We start from the raw sequence: 23,390 nt of genomic DNA on the forward strand, positions 1-23,390 counted from the left end.
AAATTATATTTGCTACAAACAAAGGATTTATAGACTATTTTAATTATAATTATTAAGCAAATGTAGATATACTATTGGAGTTGCAGAAGTAGAAATCATGTGCAATTATAGGTACATGGTGTGGGTATTCCCATTATCCACGATACTATCGTAATGCCATGTGGTTTTCTGCTATTTAAACTGCTAATCAAATGTGATTAAGAGGATCGAGTAAAATGTAAAAATAACAAATAACTTGCAACAGTTATAGAACTTAGAGTATCCAAGTCTTTATTAATCATTGATCGTACATAATGACATAGGTTTCGTCCATAAATTATATAAAATATCTTAAAATTATATTAGCCTAATTGAAATCAACAGTGATTCCCTGTCCTGAACATACTTATATATAGACACAGTTCTAAAAGACAGTGGTAACTTTTTTAAAGTGTATACCATGATTTTAGTCTATGCACTGGGGTATAAATTTTGCTATTTCCATTTTATTATGACTTGGGTATATTTCTATGATAACATATTCATTTTAATTGTTTTTTATTTACACAGTGTACTGAAAATATTTTCAGTACAAACACACTGGTGTATCCTGTTGTTTTGTATACAAACAGGTTATTGGCAGAGAACCAATCTACTGCAGTATTAAGCGCTGATCTATAAATTGCCTATAAAGTTGCAATATCAAGATTTTTATTAGTTACAAACAGGTCATTGGCAGAGAACCAATTTACTGCAGTATTAAGCGCTGATCTATAAATTGCCTACAAAGTTGCAATATCAAGATTCTTATTAGTTACAAACAGGTTATTGGCAGAGAACCAATTTACTGCAGTATTAAGCGCTGATCTATAAATTGCCTATAAAGTTGCAATATCAAGATTTTTATTAGTTACAAACAGGTCATTGGCAGAGAACCAATTTACTGCAGTATTAAGCGCTGATTTATAAATTGCCTATAAAGTTGCAATATCAAGATTTTTATTAGTTACAAACAGGTCATTGGCAGAGAACAAATTTACTGCAGTATTAAGTGCTGATCTATAAATTGCCTATAAAGTTGCAATATCAAGATTTTTATTAGTTACAAACAGGTCATTGGCAGAGCACCAATTTACTGCAGTATTAAGCGCTGATTTATAAATTGCCTATAAAGTTGCAATATCAAGATTTTTATTAGTTACAAACAGGTCATTGGCAGAGAACCAATTTACTGCAGTATTAAGTGCTGATCTATAAATTGCCTATAAAGTTGCAATATCAAGATTTTTATTAGTTACAAACAGGTCATTGGCAGAGAACCAATTTACTGCAGTATTAAGCGCTGATTTATAAATTGCCTATAAAGTTGCAATATCAAGATTTTTATTAGTTACAAACAGGTCATTGGCAGAGAACCAATTTACTGCAGTATTAAGCGCTGATTTATAAATTGCCTATAAAGTTGCAATATCAAGATTTTTATTAGTTACAAACAGGTCATTGGCAGAGAACCAATTTACTGCAGTATTAAGTGCTGGTCTATAAATTGCCTACAGAGTTGCAATATCAAGATTCTTAGACATTACAAATATTAATTCTAACTTTTTAAGAAAGAAATGTTACATTATATATCATATAAAATCAACATTATACAATTTTACAACAAAAATCATTTATTCACTTGTGAAATATATTTTGTAATATTAAATCAGAACCCTAAACATACAATTTAATACCGATGTTAATCGGAACAAACTCGATACTCATCTGTGTTGTCTGTTACAGGAGGCATTTTATTGAAGATGTATATAAGAAACTGTGTCCGAACCTGGCAGACAGCGTAAGTGCAAGCTTCGATTTTTGACCGGTGTTTATCTTAGGCTAAGCTAAGCATGTTTATACACCTCCAGATCAGTTTTTTTTTGTTTTTATAAATATTCTTTAATTTTTTCGAATAGAGCTACCTGTGAAATGTACTGTTAGGACCAGATTTAGCTAGGCTAAGTCTACAATCAGAGTACAATGTATCTAAGTCTACTGGACCAACTTTGTGTCAATAAAATTGTTATGTATCTGTACTCAGCATTCTCTTTGACTTCACCATATTGCCTGATTGCGGGGGCTGTTAACTAACCACGTTATATTTTATCAAATCAAGAACTGCATGTGATCGTTGCTTTTCTAACATCAAGGCTTCGACACTATTCTGTTCTTCCATTACGTTTTGAAGGTGAAGCACATTTGAAATCACGCTTTATACAGATTTCACAATTGTTTACTTCCTCGAATAAATTTGAAGTTGTCACTGGTCAAAGTATCCGACAACAGATATTTAACACATTCACTGCTGCCAGAAAATACGTAAAATACAAGCCCATGCTGAAAATATTTTTTTTTTAGGTTTTACTTACCATTATTATGTGGAGACTTCATATGCACCATCAATGATGTGTATATGTCCATATATACATATATACAGCAACAATATAGTAGCGGCACCGGAAGTGCCGGCCGCACTCGGCAGGTCAGATGCCATTGGACACCCGACGGTGTCAGTCGCGTCCGTCACTTTCCACGCACAACACTTTTCACTGTTCAAATTGTTTACAGTATTCATTCATTGGTAACCGTCATACACACAATTATATACAATATTTACAATATTTCCACTTTTCCTGCCCTCATTTTCTTTCCTACTCATGATACTTGTCGAAGCATCTCAGTGCACATAGGCCAGGTTCGCCAGGGCACTGGGCACAAAAGAAAAGGGTCATGGTTCTTTTTCTTTGTCTTTGAGCATTCTCTGCATCGTTTTCTCTTCATCCTTTCTCCTGTGTTGTCAGGTGTGTCCATTTTTGACAATACATGTCTGACAGTTGTTTGTTGTCTAGGCCGGAGTGGAGGTGTGATTGCGTTTGCTGCAGGCAAAAGCATGTTGATGATGGACAATCTAAAGTGGTACAGCGATCTTTTCCTTGGGTTGGTTTGTAAATAAAGTTTGAAGGAGTTCACCAACAACGTCTGAAGGAAATGGACGAAGATCTTTTTGTACCAGCGAATTGATTTGTGTTCGAAGGCATAATAGCTCATAAGCTGATCATTTCGGTCCACACCCTTCATATGGGCGTTGTACTGTATTATGGGCAGAGGCTTTTGGCGAGGTTGGTTATACCTATTCATTGAGATTGCCCAATCATTCTCAAACTCTGTGGATAGGTACAACACCTGACGCTTGTCGCATCGCACCATTTTGCTATCAAAACACCATTGGCGTACCGTTCTGCCTTTTCTCCTCTGGCAAGACGAGCTGTCTTGAGATCTAGCGGAACATGCTTTCGGTCTGAGCGCATTGTGCCGGTGCAGTAGGTTTTCTCACTCAGTAACTCGGTTTGCAAGGGGGTAACTGATATAATAATTATCCATATACAATGAATGGCCCACCCCAAGCATTCCCCTCATCAAATACTTGACTACTTTGCTAGCATGACCCTTTTCCACCAAGTTCACCTCCCTTCCCAGAATACACAGTGAAAACTTACACAAAGTCCATCCGTTCACATAACGAGTAAATCTGATACCATATTTATGGCGCTTTCCTTGAATGTATTGTCGAAAGTGCAGACGTCCTCTCCATAGCACCATTCCTTCATCAATCGACAACTCTCGACTTGGGTAGTAGATGGTTTTCATCTTTTGATTGAAATAGTCAATCAAAAGCCTGACTTTGTAGAGGCGATCATCAGGTACAGTCCTCTTCGTCACTTTCATAAAAAATTTAAACATCTTAGGATCAGGAGAAATCTGTCTCTGCTCATTTGGGATCTCACGAATCCAAAATTTAAAACATAACGATCAGTTTTCCAGTAATCGTTTAGACGATTGATTTTTACAGTTCCCATGTGAAAGATTAGCCCGAAAAATTTTTTCAGTTCAGCCACTGTCAGTTTCCTGCCAATTATTTATTCTTGATTTTATTTTTGAGGTTAGGGAAAATAATATTTCCCAGGCATTTTTGTTAGTGGCAGACACAATTTTTTCCAACAAGGTATCATCAAGTAGTAAAAAAAACCAATCGATAGGATCGTTTGTTCCGGGGGCAGGTACAAGCAATTTGTTTTCTTTTGTGAAGGGAATTCTTCGTATACCCTGCAGTACGAAGTGACCATATTGGGTCAGAAATCACTTGATCAGCTTCCCTGGTCATTCCGTGTCCTCATCCTCGATGTCCACAGGCGCCACCACATTGACAATAGGCGGCGCGTCAAGCTGGGCTTGGTCAATGTCACTCTCCGGGCCGGCAGACGCCACAGAATCGTCAGAACTACTTTCCCACATCACTCTCACTCAAATAGTGTCTTATTTGGCTAGTAACTAGGACCATCCATTGTTCACAACGAAGTTCACAGCCCCTACAACTATAACAATACACCAAACACACAGATTAGCCGATGAACTCAACCCGAACCACGTGGAACAACAAACAAGGGTACTCTACACGCGGCGCGAAATATACCTTCCTCACGCAGAAGCTGAAACAGCACTGACGTTGTGAAATCTAGAAGGTGGCGTGACACCGTCCGGTGCCGAACGCACCCGAGGACACCCGAAGCGCGGGCACCGTGCGGTGCCAGCCGCATTCAATGTGTTAAGTACTATTTTAAATTGGAAAATTTGATGTAAGAAAACTATAATTTAGTGAAAATATATTGCAATTTTAAACCTTTGGAAATTACCAAATCATTTATAACATTAAACTTATTACAGAATTAAATTTTAGTCATCACTAAAAGCTTACTACCAAAAAAGAATACAGTGCCAATTGCAATAAGCATATAATATTTTGTTTTGATTTCTCTACTTAATTTTTTATCTGAAACATGTCATAATAGCAGAGCAATTCAATTTCCATCTTCATTCACACTTTGAATCCTAATGATACGAGTAGATCTTGTTTCCCATCTTATATTGTACGTATTGATAGAGTAGCTCTTCTGCTGCACACTTGAGTAAAAGTAAAAAAAATCACTGTGTTTTTGTAGGTATTTGGAAAACACCCTGAAGTAACATTTTAAAGGTTTCACGTGATTGACTAAAAACTATTCACAACTTTTTTATAAAGTAATAAAACGTTTTTGCACAAATGCGATCATGACAATCATCAATTTTAATAAAGCATGCCCATTAATATAAATCATAATTGTATTTCTTCCTGACAACGAATGCAATTAAAATTCATTCACTCATTCATTCCTTCATTTAATTCTTAACTGGAAAGTCTGATATTATTTTTGTTTTTTAAACATATGGAGGCAGTCTTCATATTTAATATTGGATTATGTTTGTATTCTAGGTCATAAACATAATTTGCTTTAAGCTTTATGAAATTCTAAAATTGTTAAATTAGTTGGAAAATCTTATGTTATTTCATGTTTGATGTGTTTATATAAGTGTTTTATTCAACTTTTTTTTAAATCTATGTACTTTATGTGAGCTTCTTACTGCATAATCACTAATTAATCACTGCTTTTCTAATGCATGTTTATGAATTCTTGTATTTGTTTAGTTATAATTTATGTTGTTTTCAATGTATGTTTATATTTATATGTGGGTTGTTCTCACATAAAAGCGTTATTTTGTTTTATAATTTTTTGTGTATTGTTTATATTTTTATTAAGTCGTTCATCAAACTAATATTTTCAGCTAAGCATATAACTTAAAAAAATAATTTCAGTAGTAATAATAATGTATTCACACATAGAGACACACTATAATACAGCATTGACTAAATCACAATATAGGTTTTACTGTATCGTGCTACTATAATATTTTATCAACATTTTAAAGAATGTTTTTATTATTATTTTCATTGTACTAGTTTATGAGAGTTTCCAAATCGTTCTCAAAAGGAAAGTGAACCCCAGGAGTGTTTATTTTTGGCTGGTTTATATATTTCAGTTGAACATAATGCGGGTACAACATAAAACCAATGTGCCAGTTATATCTGGGCAACCCTAAGAACGTTTTGGTGTGTTACGTCTCTAACCTCAAATTACGAGATATTGGGGTAAAAGGGTGGTTCGATAGGTCTAGTCTTCTGCGGAGGATGACTGTTAGAGTGGGAGAAGCTCCCTTACTGTTAAAAGCTGTTGCTCCCTAAGAGGTTGGGACAGAGCTGGCCTCGCTGTTGTCCAAAATGACATGACTAAAGATAAAGCCCTGAAAGATAACCCTCATATTACCTTAATTACCTTAATTACCTCCACCTTAGTCGATGAACCAGTACAACTGGATAGACAGCGTCAAAGTAAAATGAATTTTAGAATATATTTACAATATTTTACATTTTTACATGGCGCCAGGGCTTATGAATAGTGCATCGAAGAACTCCCCGACTGAATAAAAGGGCCTACACAATAGCCAGCTTTTAAGTTGGGTTTCAAAGTGAGGAGGGTTGAGTTCTTTGAGATTATCTGGAAGGGCATTATACATGCGAAGCGCTAAGCTAGGATAGCAGTTCTTCTTCTTACTAAGCCTACAAAAAGGTACATCCAGATGGTGCTTCTTCCTGGTGTTGTAGGTATGGAGTTCGTTTCTTTCAGCAAAGTCTGAGATGTTAAGTTTTAAATTGGTCAGGCAGGAAAGGATGTACTGACCATAGACTGTGAGAATTTTAAGACTCACAAAGATAGGCCTACAGCTATCCAGAAAACCCTGGAGGCGAGATGACACGAAGAGCTTTCTTTTGGAGGAGAAGAATATCCTTACATCCAGCAGCATGGCCCCATATGTGCAGCCCATAGCTGATATGGCTGTGGAACATGGCGAAGTAAACTGTCAAAAGATACTTATTAGTCAGCATAGGTTTCAGTCTCCGCAGTAGATGCAGGGCTCTAGAGAGTCCTGATGCATACACTATTCGTATGGCTCCTCCATGTAAGCCCTGGGTCAAGAATAAATCCCAGGAGCTTAACTTCGCTCAGGCCAAAATTGTTGTCAGATCTGGAAAGAGTGCACATCATCTCCTGGGTTTTCCCCTCGTTCAGGCACAAGCCATTCGCGGCAAACCATTCCTTTGCGCTGGTAAAATGTTTGTAGAGCAGCAAGCCTGGCGTTTTCTGGTGTATATCGCCACGAGCAAAGATGGAGGTATCATCTGCAAAACAGAAGCATGTCAACCCAGCTGGCTGATGTCATTAATTGTAATTAGAAATAGGACTGGGCCAATGACCGAACCCTGAGGAACACCATATTTCACTGCTTGAGGTTGGGAATGCGCTCCGCCGGTGCACAGGATCTGTTTTCTGTCTGTGAAGTAGGACCTAAAAACCTGTAAAACCATTCCATCAACACCATAGGCTCTCAGTTTATCCAGCAGTTGACTATGCGGAACACAATCAAACGCCTTGCTTAAGTCGGCCAGAACAAGTGCAGTTGAATCACACCAGCCTCGAAGGTCTCTAGGACCTGGCTAAAACCAAACTCAGAACCGCTGTCACAGTAGATCTATTCTTCCTGAATCCATGTTGAGATTCAGAGAAGAGATTTTTCATGTTCAAAGTAGTTTACAATTTGACCTTTGATCACAGACTCATAAACCTTGGCGAAAACTGGTATCACCGATATCGGCCTATAACTCCCCATAGCCTCCGGGTCACCCTTCTTGAAGACCGGTACGGTTCTAGATACTTTAAGTGACTCAGGGAAAGCTCCACAGCTCATACAGGCGTTAAGAACAAAACTCAAAAGGATAGGCTATAGCATCGATGACATGCTTCAACATAACTACATTCATTCCGTAGATGTCCTGGCTCTGAGAGCTCTTAAAGTTTTGTACAATTTGTAATATTTGCTTAGGTGTTACTGGGGACCAGCTCGAGAGATTGGTAGTAGGCCTATTAGACTGTGGTACGGAACCTGTGCACCCAGGCAAAAGCGAATTGGCATTGGTGTTGTTTGGTTGCAGCAGAATTTACGATTTTGTCAACTTCGTTTAAGAGAAACAAATTAAATTCATCCGGACTGGCACTGCATTTGGATTCAGATTTTTTCTTATAAGTACTATTTACTAGATTCCATGCTGCCTTACAAGGATTTTTAGCCGTCTCGATTGCTTGCATATTGGAACGTTTTCTTTGCTGCATCCACACTACTTCTGTATTGTCTTTTGGTTTTCTAAGGTACAAGGAGTAAAGCCTATTTTTCTCAGTGATGTCCTGAGATCTTGACAGATCTTGACAGTCATAAGATCTTGACAGATCTTAATATCTTTCAACCTTACTCGACCTGAAAATCCCATCACTCCAGAATAGTAAGCGCAATGGTTCTTTAGTAACTAACTGCAGTAAGGGATACTTTTCAGCTTCTTGTCTAAATGAACAATAAAACAAGGAGGAAAGGGAAATTAAAAAGATATATAGTATATGTTTTATTCCCAGCAATAATGTTCTGTATTAAATGCTCAATGATTATATCTAATGTCATATTTGTTAGTATATGTTGATACAAAATTATATTCTCTTTCTTCATTTGAAGAAGAGAAGTAAAGTTATGTATGAGCAGACTTTATGCAATCAGTAAAATATGTAAAATGAAACTGACGTGAAAATCTAAAGAAGTTAGTGAATAACCTTGCTCAAATTAACCTACTGCACGTACTACTGTGTCCATGTGGCTACACAAGGCTGTTAATGGTTAATTTCTGTAAATCTCACCCGTAAGAACTGTTTTATCCCCCTTTGAGTTAAAAATAGTATGTTATTGACAAAAATTGTGTTAATAATGATTAACACCTTCACTGCGGCTATATTGAGTGACCTTAGGATAATACCACAGCACGCACACTGTGGTGTCTGCAGCAGTCAACATGTTAATGGTCAGTCAAGAAAACATGTCAGTGAAACTAATACATTTGGGCTCTTAAAACTCAGCTGAAAGAAATATATTCATTTCTTACTTTAAAATTGTTGTACAAACTGTTAAAAGTTGTATATGCAATAGAAATGAAATTTTAAGCTATGATTTTATGTAAGCAATTAATATTTTACAGTACATTTACTAAAATTGTGTCATTTAAAGAAGAAGCACTCCCATTGTACGAGTGGGTAGACATAGGTGTACCTTAACAATGAAGTACATTATAGCAAATATTACCACAAAAAATTATTTCTAGAACTCAGGCATACTTCAGATGATGGCTCCAAGAATTAAATCAGACTGCATTCCAATAAGAAGAAGAGGTATACCCCAGGGATCGTTACTTTCTTTTTCTTTTGTATTCCTAGTAAATTACTTGCCACACTTTCTACAGTCTCTGTCATGTAGTTTTGTAAAGCAGATGTCTCTAAAAAACTAAAGAAAATGATTAGCCTAACAATACAAATAGCATACTATTCATCTAAAAATACTGGAATAGAATAACAAAAATAATGTTCTAAGTAAAAGAGAGCAGATGTTGTGTAGCTTAACACCTTTTTGTAAGCTTTATACTGAGAGGTGTAGATCTTAAGCTCATGATGGAGATTCTCTTGATGGAACCTTTCAGCATTTTTCGTTGAAATCTAACCCTCTTTGGCACCTACAAAAAGCCATAGAAAGTTACTCCTGATTCTAGAAATGAGACAATGTTCCACAATCATCCTTCTTGCTACATTCTTAGTTTGTGGTAGCACATCAAGTGGTTTGGCTCATCAAACTTTAAACAATTAATTGTTCAGTTCGGACTTAGCCTGAATATGTCTGAACCCCAAGGAACTGAAACATCTGGTGTCATCTAATTTGACAGTCGGTACAGACCTTCCAGGAATGTATTACACCTTTAAATTAACCCCTACAATTGGACTTAACTCTTGATCAGTGGTCAAAGGCCTTCCAAACCCTTGCCTTTGCATACCTCCATCTCGTTTCTACAAAAGCCAAGATTTAGAATCTTGCCTTCCACCTCTGAAATAAGACACGGACCTCATCTGATGTTTCAAAGCAGTCTGAAGAGTCATTGCATTTGGGGCGCTCTAGAAAGATCCTGTTTTCCTGAGTTTAGCATATGTCTGATTTCTGTCCTGGACTCATCAGGCTAAATGTCCTTATGGACTGCAACAATGTCTGCAAGATACTTGCCCCCTCTTGGTTTGATGATGACAGCATTACACTGATGCTTTTCCTCTGTCCTTTTTGGTTTTGGACCAATCTTTCCTCTACCACTATTGTGGGATTTTGGATTGACTGTTTTACTCTTCTGCTGAGAAGATGTGTATGCCCCATTTCCACAGTATTTGCCTTTTCTTATTGGGGGTTTTTTTACAGGCTTGCCATCTGTCCTTCTAGTTGTTCTGAATCTGTCCAGGTAACTAGAACAAAGCATCCTCTTAAAATTTTTTCTCTGCTGGAATCTTTGTTTGGTTTTTACTAATTGAGTTCAATATTTGTAGCATTTTCCAGCATTCCTTATAAATACGACTTGATGCAACTTTTTTCTCTTTTCAATTTATATGAGAGATGAGTTAAGAAGAGGAGAATTATCTGTCATCTCCTAGTGATAAGATATCACAAAATCCGGTTATCATAAATGATCAGGTACTTCCTGAATTTTTGCCAGTCCAGTTTTCATCAGCTTCGGAAACAACCCACATGGTTTTTTAAAGAAGAGTTTGCATTATCAATCTACTTTCAGCATGTTCTTAGTTTTTAATTGATGAGGTCCAACATTGGAATCACTTGCTTGGCATACCTTGGGAGATTTTGATGGGTCTCTGGAGGAGCCTGTCTCCCTTGTAGATACTAAAATGGGGCATTGAGGCTCCTTCATCCTGATTATTCAGATACTGAAATTCTGTCTTTTGAGGAGCCAAGCTCCACTATTGCTTGCTTGCTTGCTTGAACATTCTCCTCCAAGGATTGGTTTTGCCTTTTTGTTCTCCACAACTGAGTTATGATGAGTCTCTGACTCAGTCTGCTGTGACTCACTGAGGGAGGATTTTGTTCTCTTCTGCTGATACTAAAACAACTTGTTTCCTGCCCCTCAGAATCCATGGGCAGACCTCAGAAGAGGTGTTGACTCATGGTCATGTATACTTATTTACCTGCTTGGGGTGCAATTCCAGATTTTTTATTGAGACTGCATACTGTTTTATCTTTCACCAAGAAAATATTGTTGGCCCCTGAACTGAGCAAAACTTAAAATAGGTTGTTATCTTCCATCAAATGTCAGTCCTGTCAGTGATGCATAGAATTCCTACATGTTTCGTCACAATAGTATCATCATCAGGAATGTAGATAAATAAAACTAATGATTCAATGGAGGTTATTAGTGTAATTTTTACTATCCCTATCCCTGGTGATAATATTATTATGTTGAAACATATAGAAATTCTCTGCATCACTCGTAAGAGTCTTAACTAGAGACAAGAAAGCAGGTTAGAAAGCCTGCTATAACAAAAAAAAAAAATGGCAGATAAGATTAGGGAAATTAGGGTACTATGTAGTAGCCACCCATCCATTTCCTAAAAAGTAAAGAGGTCTCTGCGGGGATATCCCATTACACAACTTCCCGAAGAAATTAAAGTTTATTATGAGGGTCTATAGGTGTAGATGTAGTTTTAAGGTAGAATGTGCAATAGTCACAATTTATGGTAAACAAATGTGAAAATAATCTAGATGCACCCATCATTACAATGTATTAAAATTGATTGAAAACTATTAAATCCAGTTGATTATATATTTTGATAATAAAACCTCTTGTAAGTGTCTGATTATATTATTATACAAAATTTTGTGAAATATTTAAAATTTGTGAGTAACAATATTTTTTGTTTTTACAAAACCTGATTTCAACCACAACTATCATGAAGGCCTCACCTTTGACTTCTTCTATTGATAACTTTTTTGAGACTCGGTCATCCAGTAGAACGGACACTTTTCAAAGCGGTAGACAATTCAGATAAAAGATGCTACAACCTTGAACTGTTATTAATGTTATCTGCGCAGGGCAGTTGATATTTTTTTGAGAAATGATCAACCTTGTAGTCATTTTAATACATAAACGAATTTCTGTTTTCAAAAGTCTTAAAAAGGATAGTTAATACTCCCTTGCCTTATTTAACTCTTTTATTTTTTACACAACTTTGATTGAACATTTAGATATTTCAACAGTTTGGCAATATTCCCTGAAATTAAAATTAAGAATATAGTCACTTACTTATATCAAATTCGGATTCAATTTTGCATGTTCCTACTTTATTGGACATATTTTTAAAAGTATGAAACAATTTTTATCTATATGTTTAAAAAAAGTACATGCAGCTCACATGTAGTGTAAAATTTACCGCATATTGTGCAGTACTTTTAGTTACATAAAGGTTATTTAAATTGGTATATTCTGAGTGACAGTTATTCAAACAGATCACAAGATATTTTTGAGATTTCCCATTGAAGGGAAATCGTAATAATAAAAAAGGAATCGTGCTTAATTTTTCATTGTGTCCAGAAAGTAGGTGTAATCTCTCACGTGTTACGAGAGTTAATGGAATGTTTTAAACTTAATAAATGTGCGATTATTGAAATAATGTAGTTGAAATTTACATTTTTAGATGATCGTTTTGGTTATTTAGGTTTCTTGTTAAAAAAAATACGAGTTATTACTTAAGTAGTAAACAAAATTATAAAAAGAAAATCGTGTTTTTTTACTTCTATATGGGGTTTCAAAAGTTGTCGTCAAGCCCGTAGGAGCTGCTAGAAGAGCTTAGAGGTGAGATAAGCCAATTATTGCTTGCCTATACCATTAAAGTAACAGTGAGAGTGTCGGAGAGAGGTGTTTGTTGGTGGTGAGATATCTAACATAAAACCCATTGGTGCAACATATGAATGCTTTAACCAAGATTAAATTACCTAGAATTGTAATCTTGAAGATTGAGCTTACTCCGGTTATTCAAGTTGTAAATGTTACATAACGTAAAGTCACATAAAACCAATAATTAGACTTTATTTTTGTCTTCATCAGACACTCCATAAAAGTTTTGTTATTGGTTTTTTTGTGATTTTAAATTAAGTTATATTTACTTACAATTGGATTGATAATATTTAAATATAGTGATTACAATTAGATTATAGTTCTATAAATACAATGAACTAATACCACCAATTTTAAAGTATTATTTGTTGTTGAAATTTTAAAATAATACTACTTGAAATAGTAAAATTCCAGAGTGTAAGGAAATTACCTTTTAAACTATTAATTACAAGGTTTTTCAGTCATTCAAGAAATGATCTGCACTACGACTCAAAATTCGAACAATAATACAAACTGTAAAAACTTGGTGTGAGTGAAAATTTGACAGATAACCTTCTACATTTAAATATAAAGAGTTAAACAATTATATTTACTTAGAATTGGATTGATCATATTTAAATATAGTGATTAAAGTTAGATTATAACTCTGTAAATCCAATTAACTAATACCAACAATTTTAAATTAGTATTTGTTATTGAAACTTTAGGTTTTTCAGTCATTCAAGAAATTATCCGAACTACGATTCAAAACTCGAACAATAATTCAAACTGTAAAAACTTTGACAGATAACCTTCTATATTTAACTGTGAAGGGTTAAGGAAGTTAATTTCTAAAACTCACATAAAAGTACAAATTAAAACTTCAGTCATCAACTATCTTCAATTATTTATATAGTGTAGGTAAAGTGTTTATAGGGGTTAAACAATCTGAGAGTTTTAAAACATATTGTTTAAGTTTTTTGTAGACACATGCATTTAATTCACAGACAATGGTAACGGTCTTCCAGACACAATTTGTGGTAAACGCATGTTGAAAAACTGCCCTCCTGGCTTCCAGGTCAACTCCGGTTGGATTTTGTCTGTCACTGTAGTCTGGTGTTTTATCATCCAATTAATTAGCATGATTTTCAACAAACTCAAATTGAGCTTCACATTGATGCATGGCGACTGAAAGGTGATTCAAAGGCAACAACTCAGACTGGGTTCTTACAGTCTTCTATACATATGGATCTACTTAATTTTATATATCACATTCTTTTATACTGATCCGCAACCTTAAAGATGTCGAGAAAGATAAATTCGTAAAACTAATTATGCGCTGAAATTTTCCCAAAGACCTTGTAATTAGTTGTACCCCAAAATCACATTTTTTATTATCACCAGTCTATCTGTACCTCTTACTAATGTTTAATCTGAAAAAGTGCAATTTTGGTAATTGGTACTAACTCATATAAAATCACTGATCTGTAATACACTGAGTGTAATACATCGGCTAAGTTAGACAGACTTAAGCTTAGTATTTACTTAGTGATTTTTAGTAGTGTATTGTTTGCTTACACACAGATATTATGAAATTCAGTTTGAAATCATATTATTTATGATTATGCTCCTTTAGGTATTGCAGTTGGGACCATGACGTGGCTTTTGAAAAAAACCATATTTTAAACGTTTTGTTTGTGAGCCTAAAATATTGGTCTAGTTCAAAAGGGCAAAATAATAAGTCAACAAACTCGGAAAGTTGTTGTAATTTTCAAAAATTTGTGTTTTGACTTGTATAATAAATTCTAACATTATTTATGAAATAATATTCGTGTATAATATATAGCCACAAATAATAATAACATAAATTTTTTCAAATAATTACCATAGTAGTTAAAACAAAATAATTCCTAAACACAATCAAAACAAAGATGGGTCAGAAATGGCTTTACTTTCAACCGACATGTATTATTTTGTAAACAAAAAAAAACATGATCAAAAATCATCTTAAATATAGCAAAACAAAATATATCAAAGAAATAAGTAACAACTTCTGATACCAGTGGTGTATGAATCGTGATTTTGTGTTTACTTTAGCATTGTGTTGGTTTTAATAAATTTTAGATTACTCACCGTTAAGTAAAAGTGGTTGTAATTTATTAGAGCTAGATTTAGGTCACCCGTCATCAGTCAATTGTTTGTTTGGGCATAAAAATACTTTTCCAAAGGCAAGAGAATTATAATATTTTTAAAACGTTGATGACAAGTACCCCATTGGGTACACACCAGGCTTTCTTAAAGTGCGTCGTTGGAGTACACATTGCTATGCATTTCATTATTGCAGTATTTTTTTTTTACCTGTCTTTGTGGTTTGTAAAATGTTAAATATCCCATTGGACGTGCGATTGCTCAATGTTTTAGGTTTCCTTTGGGGGAACATGGAAAAACATATAGAAATAATTATTTCTAGTGCAAAAATGTGAGAGCCTGTATACTTTTCTCGTTACACTTAGACATTTAACGTTCAAAAATTATTCTGGTTTTTTGCCATTATTATTGAAAATTCTGATGGCATATAAAAAAGTGTGGAAATTAGCTGTCATCGTGAACGTGTTAATTACTAAACAAGAAATTAATTATAAGCATTTAAAGTTCTCATTTCATGACAGTGTTGTAACAAGCCTTCAAGAGAAACAGTTAAAATAATATTTTTAAATTTTTACAATGTGTATACGATTATAACTTCATGTCATCATATAACTTCCTGAAGCTATACGCATAAAGTATGTATTGTAAAAATTTCACATCATCTTTACAAGCAACACAGCATATTTGGAAACATCTGTACTTTCATTTTTTGAAACGCATTTTATCTGACATTTTTTGAAACATATTTTATCTGAAGTGTCAACAAAATTCTTGTTATCTTTGTTAAAAGAACTGAAACAAGATACTTTATTGTTTTGCTTCAACAGACGTTCAAAAATCATTATTCTTGTAGGTAGGTTGTTTTGTTTGTAAATGGTACAAGCATAGAAGGCTTCAGACTGCAATTTTCTGACATTTCATCACAGACTACTCATTGAGGCCCAGCAGAGTCGTAATAAGAGTCAAAATATAATCCGTACTTTAAATACTCATCTAAATATTTTCTTTTCTAAAGAGATGGAGCATTAATTTTCTCTTAGTTACTGTCGCCTAAATGTTTTCTACTAACCTTTATAGTTTCCTTTGCAGAAGTACTTTGCACACACACTTTACGGTTTTGCCCGTTGGAGGCGGTCTTGTTGAGATAATTGACACAAAATGTGACTAGTTCACACACAGTGTGTAAATAAAATTTGAAAACACTATTTACAACTATTTGTTAGTGGGCAGAAATTGAACAACCTTTTTATGCCATCTGAGAGTTTTACGCTCCAAAGGGTAGTAAGCCGTCATATGGTACATGTGGGTGTTGTATTGCATCACAGGTCTTGGCATCATTTTCAGCTGCTTTCTCTTGTTTCTGATTGTAACAATTTCGTTGTCAATGCATTTGCAGTGGAAAATATGCCGTTTTCAATGTAGGTCGCAGTGTACACCACCAACAGACGTCGTGCCTCCCCTCCCCCCACCCACCTACAATGGCGGACCCTGAACCGAAACACGCCAAATTGTCCACCTGGACCGAAACAAGCAAAACATTCTTCGGCAATGACTGAGCTAACACTGAAGCAATGAATTTGAAGCGCCGCTACTATTTTTAACCTAAGTTTTCTCAGGTGCCACCACTACGTTACATTAATTAACATATTCTGCATTCAATATATTAATAATACAACATTTCTGTGTTACTCTGCAAATTACTTGATCAATACATTTTGCTACCAAAAAAATTAATTACAATTACAATACAATAGAGAGCGTTGACATAGTTCCGCAGGCTGGGACACTTGACATTTGTCACTGACAAAAGCATTTGGGACGAGTTTAAATTCGATGAGAGAGGCAGTAATTTAGAATATTTAAAAAAGTACTAGTTTTACAAAAAAGCGACAACTTTTTGTATAAAATTCACCAATAAATCAAATGACACTTAGTGTTAATATCGGATAACAAATAACTCACTTAGGGCAAGTTTAGTCCGAACTTGCATGTCCAGTCTCAACTTTGTACACAACAACGGAACAGTTTAAATAAATTAACACATTCAAAATAATGTGTTAGATTTTCTTTTCCCCACTGTTAAACTGTTACTGTATCAATCAATCTGAATTAATTTATCAGTAAATGACTAAACAGGTGAAAAATTAATATCCTTTTAGTGGCAAGAAAAATGTTCAAGGCACTCCTTCTTGGATCCTGTTTATAGTTAAGGACAAACAGGTGATGTATTGTACATGTTATGGCTGTTTGTGACTTGTGATGCTGTAAAACATTGTTCTGTGCTGTTGTTACATGCTGTGACGAGTCGTAGCTTGTTGTGACACGTGATGAGTGACGCATGTTCTGATTGGTTGCAGGAGGCCGACCACAACTAATCGTGAGCTGCATGAGCGTGACGTGATTCGTCTCAGCACTACTCACACACAGAGAATTTGTACATGCATATTTTTATAAAGCTAACTCAGTATTCTGTTTACGAGGTTATATTTTACAGTTTGTATCTTGTACATTATTTGTCCGGAGAGTTATCGTGATAGTCAAAATGGAACAGTATGATTTTCACAACATATATTGCTTTTTTGAATTGTAACTTTTGTTAGTAAAATCCATTGATTCTGTTGTAATCACTTGAATCACTGCTGTATATTAATGTCTCTTTTCACTGTATTTTAACTAAATTTACACCCTGCTTCTTTGTAGCAATTTGGATTTAGCTTAGTGAGCTCATCAATACTAAATGCTGCACACATACAAAAGCCTAAATCTTTCTTACCTATGTAAATAGAACAATTAGTGAAATAAGAATTTTATTTTTTTTTAATTCTATGAGGCAGGAATAACTTTTGTACTAACTTTTTTCTCTCGCAATATTATTTACTGAAGAGCACAAAATTATTTAAGTCTAAAGAAAATGGAAAAAATTATCAACAGCAATTTGAAATCCTTATTAATATTAAAATAACAAATCAAATGAATTCTTAAAAATTCTAAATTGAAATAAAAATTAGTAAAATGAACTTGTTTTGCAAAACTCCTGTCTTGTTAGTATAGTTTGTCTTAATTAGTATTAAACTAAGCAGTTATGTCCTTAAAAACTTAATCTTACTCTTGATTGGTTCATTTCATGTTATTACCTTTTATTAGTTTTTGTTGTTCGGAACAGAAAAGAATTTGAAATTAAAACCTTATAAAGAAAATAAAGAAGTTAATTTGATTATCATTACATACCAATAATAGAATACTATACAGCACTACATAAAAATATTGTTGGTTAAAGAGATACACTGAAAAAGAAGTTTATAATTCCATGTAAATATGTGCAGAGGACAATAGATGATGATGGTTAACTTGAGTGTGAAAGGGATTGAGTGTATTACTTTCTTTGCACTGATATCTAAAATGGTTTCCATCAAAAGTCTTACGTTATGTACTTTTTAAAGAAATTTTGCAAGGCTCTAGTTGAGTTCATGTATTAATAATGACTTGTTTGTTATAATAATTTAAATAAACTTGATGTTCACTTCAAGTTTGTCTGTATAATAAATTAATCGATTGTTTTAATTAATAATCTGTGAACATAATACTATGCAATATCAAAACGGGTTGTATTTACACAGTTATGCCTTATGTAAATTTTGGGTGTAACACCATAATTTGGACATGGCTGTAGAATAATGACATAAACTTCTCTCTCTTTCCCGTGCATAACATATAAAATAATATTGATATAGTGGAACAGTTTCCTTTTTGCTTTGGTATGAGTAAAGAGGAAAAAAAACATGTATCAAATTAATTTTTGATGTAATTAAATATTAGAAGGAGGATTGGAACATTTGTTTATCCAATTATGAATTAAGAAATAGTTTTGTATTATTTACACATTTCAGTACTAAATTTGAATGTGTGAAAAATTAAGAAAATAATGTTGAGATCTAAGCATAACGAGGTTTCTTAGTTTCCAATAAGGTTTAAATGCACATTTCACATTATTTAAAATATAATTTAAAGTGTTTTTCTTGAGCAGCATTGCTTATTTAGGACACTGAGAGGTTAATTTCATGAATCAAATTTAGATTTTCCGCTGTATTAAAGATAGTAATGAAACCCTGTTGGTGAATTTAATTTTTCTTTATTATTAACATAAAATGTTATTTTATGAATTTGTGTGTTTAGGTTCTATTCTCAATAACATTTTATATATTTTCTATAATTTCTTGTGTAGAGAGGAATATGAGCAATTAATAATCTGATGGGCCAAGTTAAATAGCTTTTAGGCAAACTTGATCTGGCTATTTCTTTAGAAAATTTAATACAGAATATTTTATTTTGACTATTAACTGAAGGGTATAAATTAGAAGTTATTTTATACAATTGGAACAGTTGGTTAAAGAATTTTACAAATTATTTATATTGTTTACTATATTGCCACTTTATATTGTAAAAGCTATTTACTGCCACCATACAAAATATACAGGATCATAGAAATATTTTATAAATAACAATTTTAACTTGGGGGTATAATTCATACTGATGTTATTTTATTAGTGTTTGTAAGTAAATATATATTTGATAGAAAGAATTTTGGAAAGAAGAATACAGAATGACCGGTGTCTTGTGCATCGTAGAATGAAGGCTTGGATTGTGATCAAGCTTTACCATTTGTTTGTAGGTTACTTTTGAATTTTTGGTTAGATTAAATGTTTATTCTTAATTTTGTTAGCTATTGTTAGTGATATCTTGTTGCAAACTGTATTTTTCTACAATGTAATCATATTTTTGTTCTGAGGCTTGTTCAAGTTTCGTTCTTTTGGGCCTGAGGGGAAATTGTTTGTTGGATTAATCCGCTCAAATTTAAAAGAAGTATTCTCGAAACATAATCAAATCGTGTGTTATCGTTTTGGCAAACACTGCAGAATCGAATGTGCGGCATTGAAAAACAACTAGCTTTATGGTTATTTCTGTACACATCTTATTTTACACGTAATAGCTTACAAGTTACATTAACTTATTTATTTTTACTAATCAAGTAGTTTTGAAACAAGTGTGTAGTTTTGAGAAAAAAAAAAATAGTATTGTTAACTAAACTATGTGCAGTATAAAGCGATGTGATATCTGGGTAGGTGCAGGCCCTTGTACAAACCCCCCTAATTATAAGGTTTATGAGCATGTCTGTAGGTAGTATAGTAACAAGTGTTTGTTGTTTTTACAAAAATATAACCACTGTGATTGTACATACTGTGTGATTACTGTCCTCCCTCATATTCACAGAATCAGTTGAAAATCCAATTTTTACGCCAGGAAATGATTACTAATCGATTTGGGGAAAAGGTTTTTTTTTATAAAGCTCATTAATGACAAAGGGTGATTTAAAGATATAACAGAATTGTGTATGGTATATTTCCATTTCGTGGTGTAGTCAAAATTAGTATGGTAGATTTAACTCTTTTTACACATTCACGTTTGCCATCGTCATGTTTTACAACCATAGGCGTGTGTAGGAGCACTTTATGGGTGGGAAGGGGGTTACAACTAAAATTTCTCCCTCCCAGTCAAGCTGGGGTACGGAAGAACCCTCCCTCCTTCAGAATATATTAAATGGTAATAGTATTAAAAATTATAAATTTGAAATCCGTCCGTGAGCATTAATATTATTCTTATTTTATGCTCTACAAAAACAACTAAAACATAAGTGAACATTTAACCTTTTGGAGACCGCCCGATAACACAAAAGAATTTCAAGAAAACAACTCAGTATTAAAGAGAATAACAAAGGCTTTGGAAAATTACTATTTCTTTAGACTACAAGACACATCCTCCACCTTTTTACCTAAAAATTTTATACATTCTCAAATGAGCTTTCTAGTTTACATATCTTTTACTTAACCTCAATATATCGAACCTCAAGGGGAATTACAAAACTTCAATACATCAAGGTTCCATTAAACAGTATGTATTTTAAAATTTAAATGATTTTTAATTTCTAAACATGCCATTACTGATTTTGGGATATAAATTGACCTGCATTTCTATACATTATATAAAATATACTGTGTATACAACTACACAGATTTTGAAACATTATAATTAGTAATTGCGTGATTTTTTACTCAACGGTCCACTGTGTGCATAGACGTTCGGTGATGAACAAATTTAATAGACAATAGACAAATATTCATTGTACAATATGTTTTTCTGCTATCACAATGCAATAAAAAACTGGTACATATAGTCAATGATTAAAACTACACTTATTCTAAAACATTACTTTTGATACATATAAAAAATCACTTTTGATACATTGATCTAAAAAACACTATAAAATTTAAAACATTGATTAAATCCAAGGCTTAAACCCATTTTATAATGTTTTCAAAGATATATTTTTATTATTCGTTTTCATCATAAACTGTCTTCAAAGAATTCATTTACACTATAATATGTTTTTGACAAAATGCTTCTTTTAATATTTTTATAAATGTAGATAAGGGCAGTTTTTATAAGGGAACCGAATATCAGTTTAATTATTACTTAAAAACCACGATATTTCATTACTTTCATTGTCTGAGTTTGGGTTTCATACACAAAGTGTGACAGAAACACGTTATAGCGATCGGTAAATATCTATAGTAATTATTAATGAACGTACACAAATATAAATAAGACGAAAAATAAATCATTTTTTTATTGCAGATTTTTGTCTCATCCTATACATTCCTACACAGTAAAAGCAAGGACTCTAATGCCGTATTAGATATGCTTTTTGGTTACAGTTTTAGACAAACTATTACAGTCATCAACCTGAAATCGACAGAGGCGGCACGGTATAGTTAACGTATTGGTAACTTTCACACAACAAATTAGCCTTTATTTAACAGTTTCTTAGAAGCAAGTGCACTGAACCTGAAAAATAAAGCTGATAATCTGTAGTAAGAAAACTATTGAAAAACATTGCAAAATGAAAATTGGAACCGTCTTGAATGAAAGATATGATGAAAGAAATTATTAAATTTTTATATACACTATTAGAGACTATTCAAAGCGTTCTCTTCCATTTAATAAACAAAATCAGTTTATTAGAAGCCAAAATTGTTTATTAAAAAAATTAGAAACTGAGAGACAAGAACTTCAAGATGCTTATATTTTACAGATAAATGGCCCACCAGAATTAATAGTTACTATAAATTAAAGAATTTTGAACATAAAAATTATTGTTTGAGTAACATTTTACCAAGCTAGGGGCTTGATTGTTGCTGATGAAAACCCTTTGAGGGTCAACCTGGAAAATTATCACCAATTCTAATTTATATATTCTCCGTCATCTAATTCGTCAATCTGTGAGATGGATGAATTTTCCCAGATTATCTAAAATTGGCTAAGATATGTCCCATTTCAAACAAAGGGAACAAAGCTGAATGACTGTCCTGAGAATTTGGAATCTGATTCACTTTTGTATCTTAATGTTCTTGAAAATTTGGTAAGTTGCAATTTTGTTAAGGAGAAGAGTGGTTTTAGTGATAATGGTTTCTTACTGATCAAGGAAAAACTAAGAATACTGTTTTTAGTTTGAGAGATATATGTGGTGTAGATAATAAACCTATTTTTCATAATGTATATTTTACCATCCAACTCGGTATTGTTGATTAAAAAACATGTAATAGACAGGTGATAATGTGACCTGATCAAATAAGGTTTCATTCCAAATATCCTTTTTTTAAATTCCCTAAGGATAAAGGTTGGTTATAAAAAAACTGCATCAAGGTAAAAAATAACTTTTATATAAAACAGTGTATAAGTTAACAAATAGATAAATAATAATGATACAATAAAACCTAGAGCTAAGACGGATCCAACAGGTGTGTGACTGGGTGATAGTGTATACAAGATTCGGGTGTGTGAGGAGCCACGTTTCCCAGCCAATAGGAGAGCAGCTGAGATATTCGGTCAGGGCAGGTTGGCAACTCCAGTCTACTGCATTCTCGCATCACTTCACTCTAAAACACATAGTACATGTACACATCAATATCATTTTGATTGGGCCATGGGAGAAACATTCAATATTTAAGTCGACTCATTCCACTCAACCGATGCTAGGCTTTGTTCATTGTCACGGTAAAACATACCTTATTACTAAAATACAGCTAGCTGGTTAAACTGAAGCCAGTTGTTGCAAGGCAAATCCATCCTCCCATTACACTTTATATTGTGAGAATTGTAAAGAAAGAATCTGAATTTTGTACAAATGTAAATGCTACATAATTATTGACTTAAATTTATAATATTCTTACAGGGATAACCAAAATATAAACTACAAATAAAATAATAATGAGACTTAATTTAAGAACAAATTAATGTTTACTACCTATATTGTACAAAAATGGCTTTTTACTATGTTCTACTTTATTTTCATACAACATTTACAATTGATTTAAAAAAACTAATATAAAACCCATACCTGTCGTGTACATACATAATACAGTATAAAAAATATGGATGTTATTTTGGA

At 33.4% G+C, this 23,390-nt stretch overlaps 2 protein-coding genes across 4 annotated transcripts in view; one reads left to right on the forward strand and one right to left on the reverse strand.

The window, feature by feature from the left end:
* LOC124353162 (protein phosphatase 1B-like) overlaps window positions 1–20,118 on the forward strand; it is a 40,021-nt gene extending 19,903 nt beyond the window's left edge. Inside the window, 2 exon segments of the mRNA XM_046803029.1 lie at window positions 1,765–1,819; window positions 17,245–20,118. Of these exon segments, the coding sequence (XP_046658985.1) occupies window positions 1,765–1,819; window positions 17,245–17,262 (73 nt within the window). The 3' untranslated portion in view covers window positions 17,263–20,118.
* Window positions 20,119–22,640: 2,522 nt separating this feature from the next.
* LOC124353163 (PMS1 protein homolog 1-like) overlaps window positions 22,641–23,390 on the reverse strand; it is a 34,281-nt gene continuing 33,531 nt past the window's right edge. For all 3 annotated transcript variants that reach the window (XM_046803030.1, XM_046803032.1, XM_046803031.1), the window contains exon 14: window positions 22,641–22,878. In XM_046803030.1, coding sequence (XP_046658986.1) covers window positions 22,723–22,878 — 156 coding nt within the window. In that variant the 3' untranslated portion in view covers window positions 22,641–22,722. The remainder of the gene's footprint in view (window positions 22,879–23,390) is intronic.

Source organism: Homalodisca vitripennis, chromosome 1 (assembly GCF_021130785.1).
Source record: "Homalodisca vitripennis isolate AUS2020 chromosome 1, UT_GWSS_2.1, whole genome shotgun sequence".
Taxonomy (NCBI): Eukaryota; Metazoa; Arthropoda; class Insecta; order Hemiptera; family Cicadellidae; genus Homalodisca; species Homalodisca vitripennis.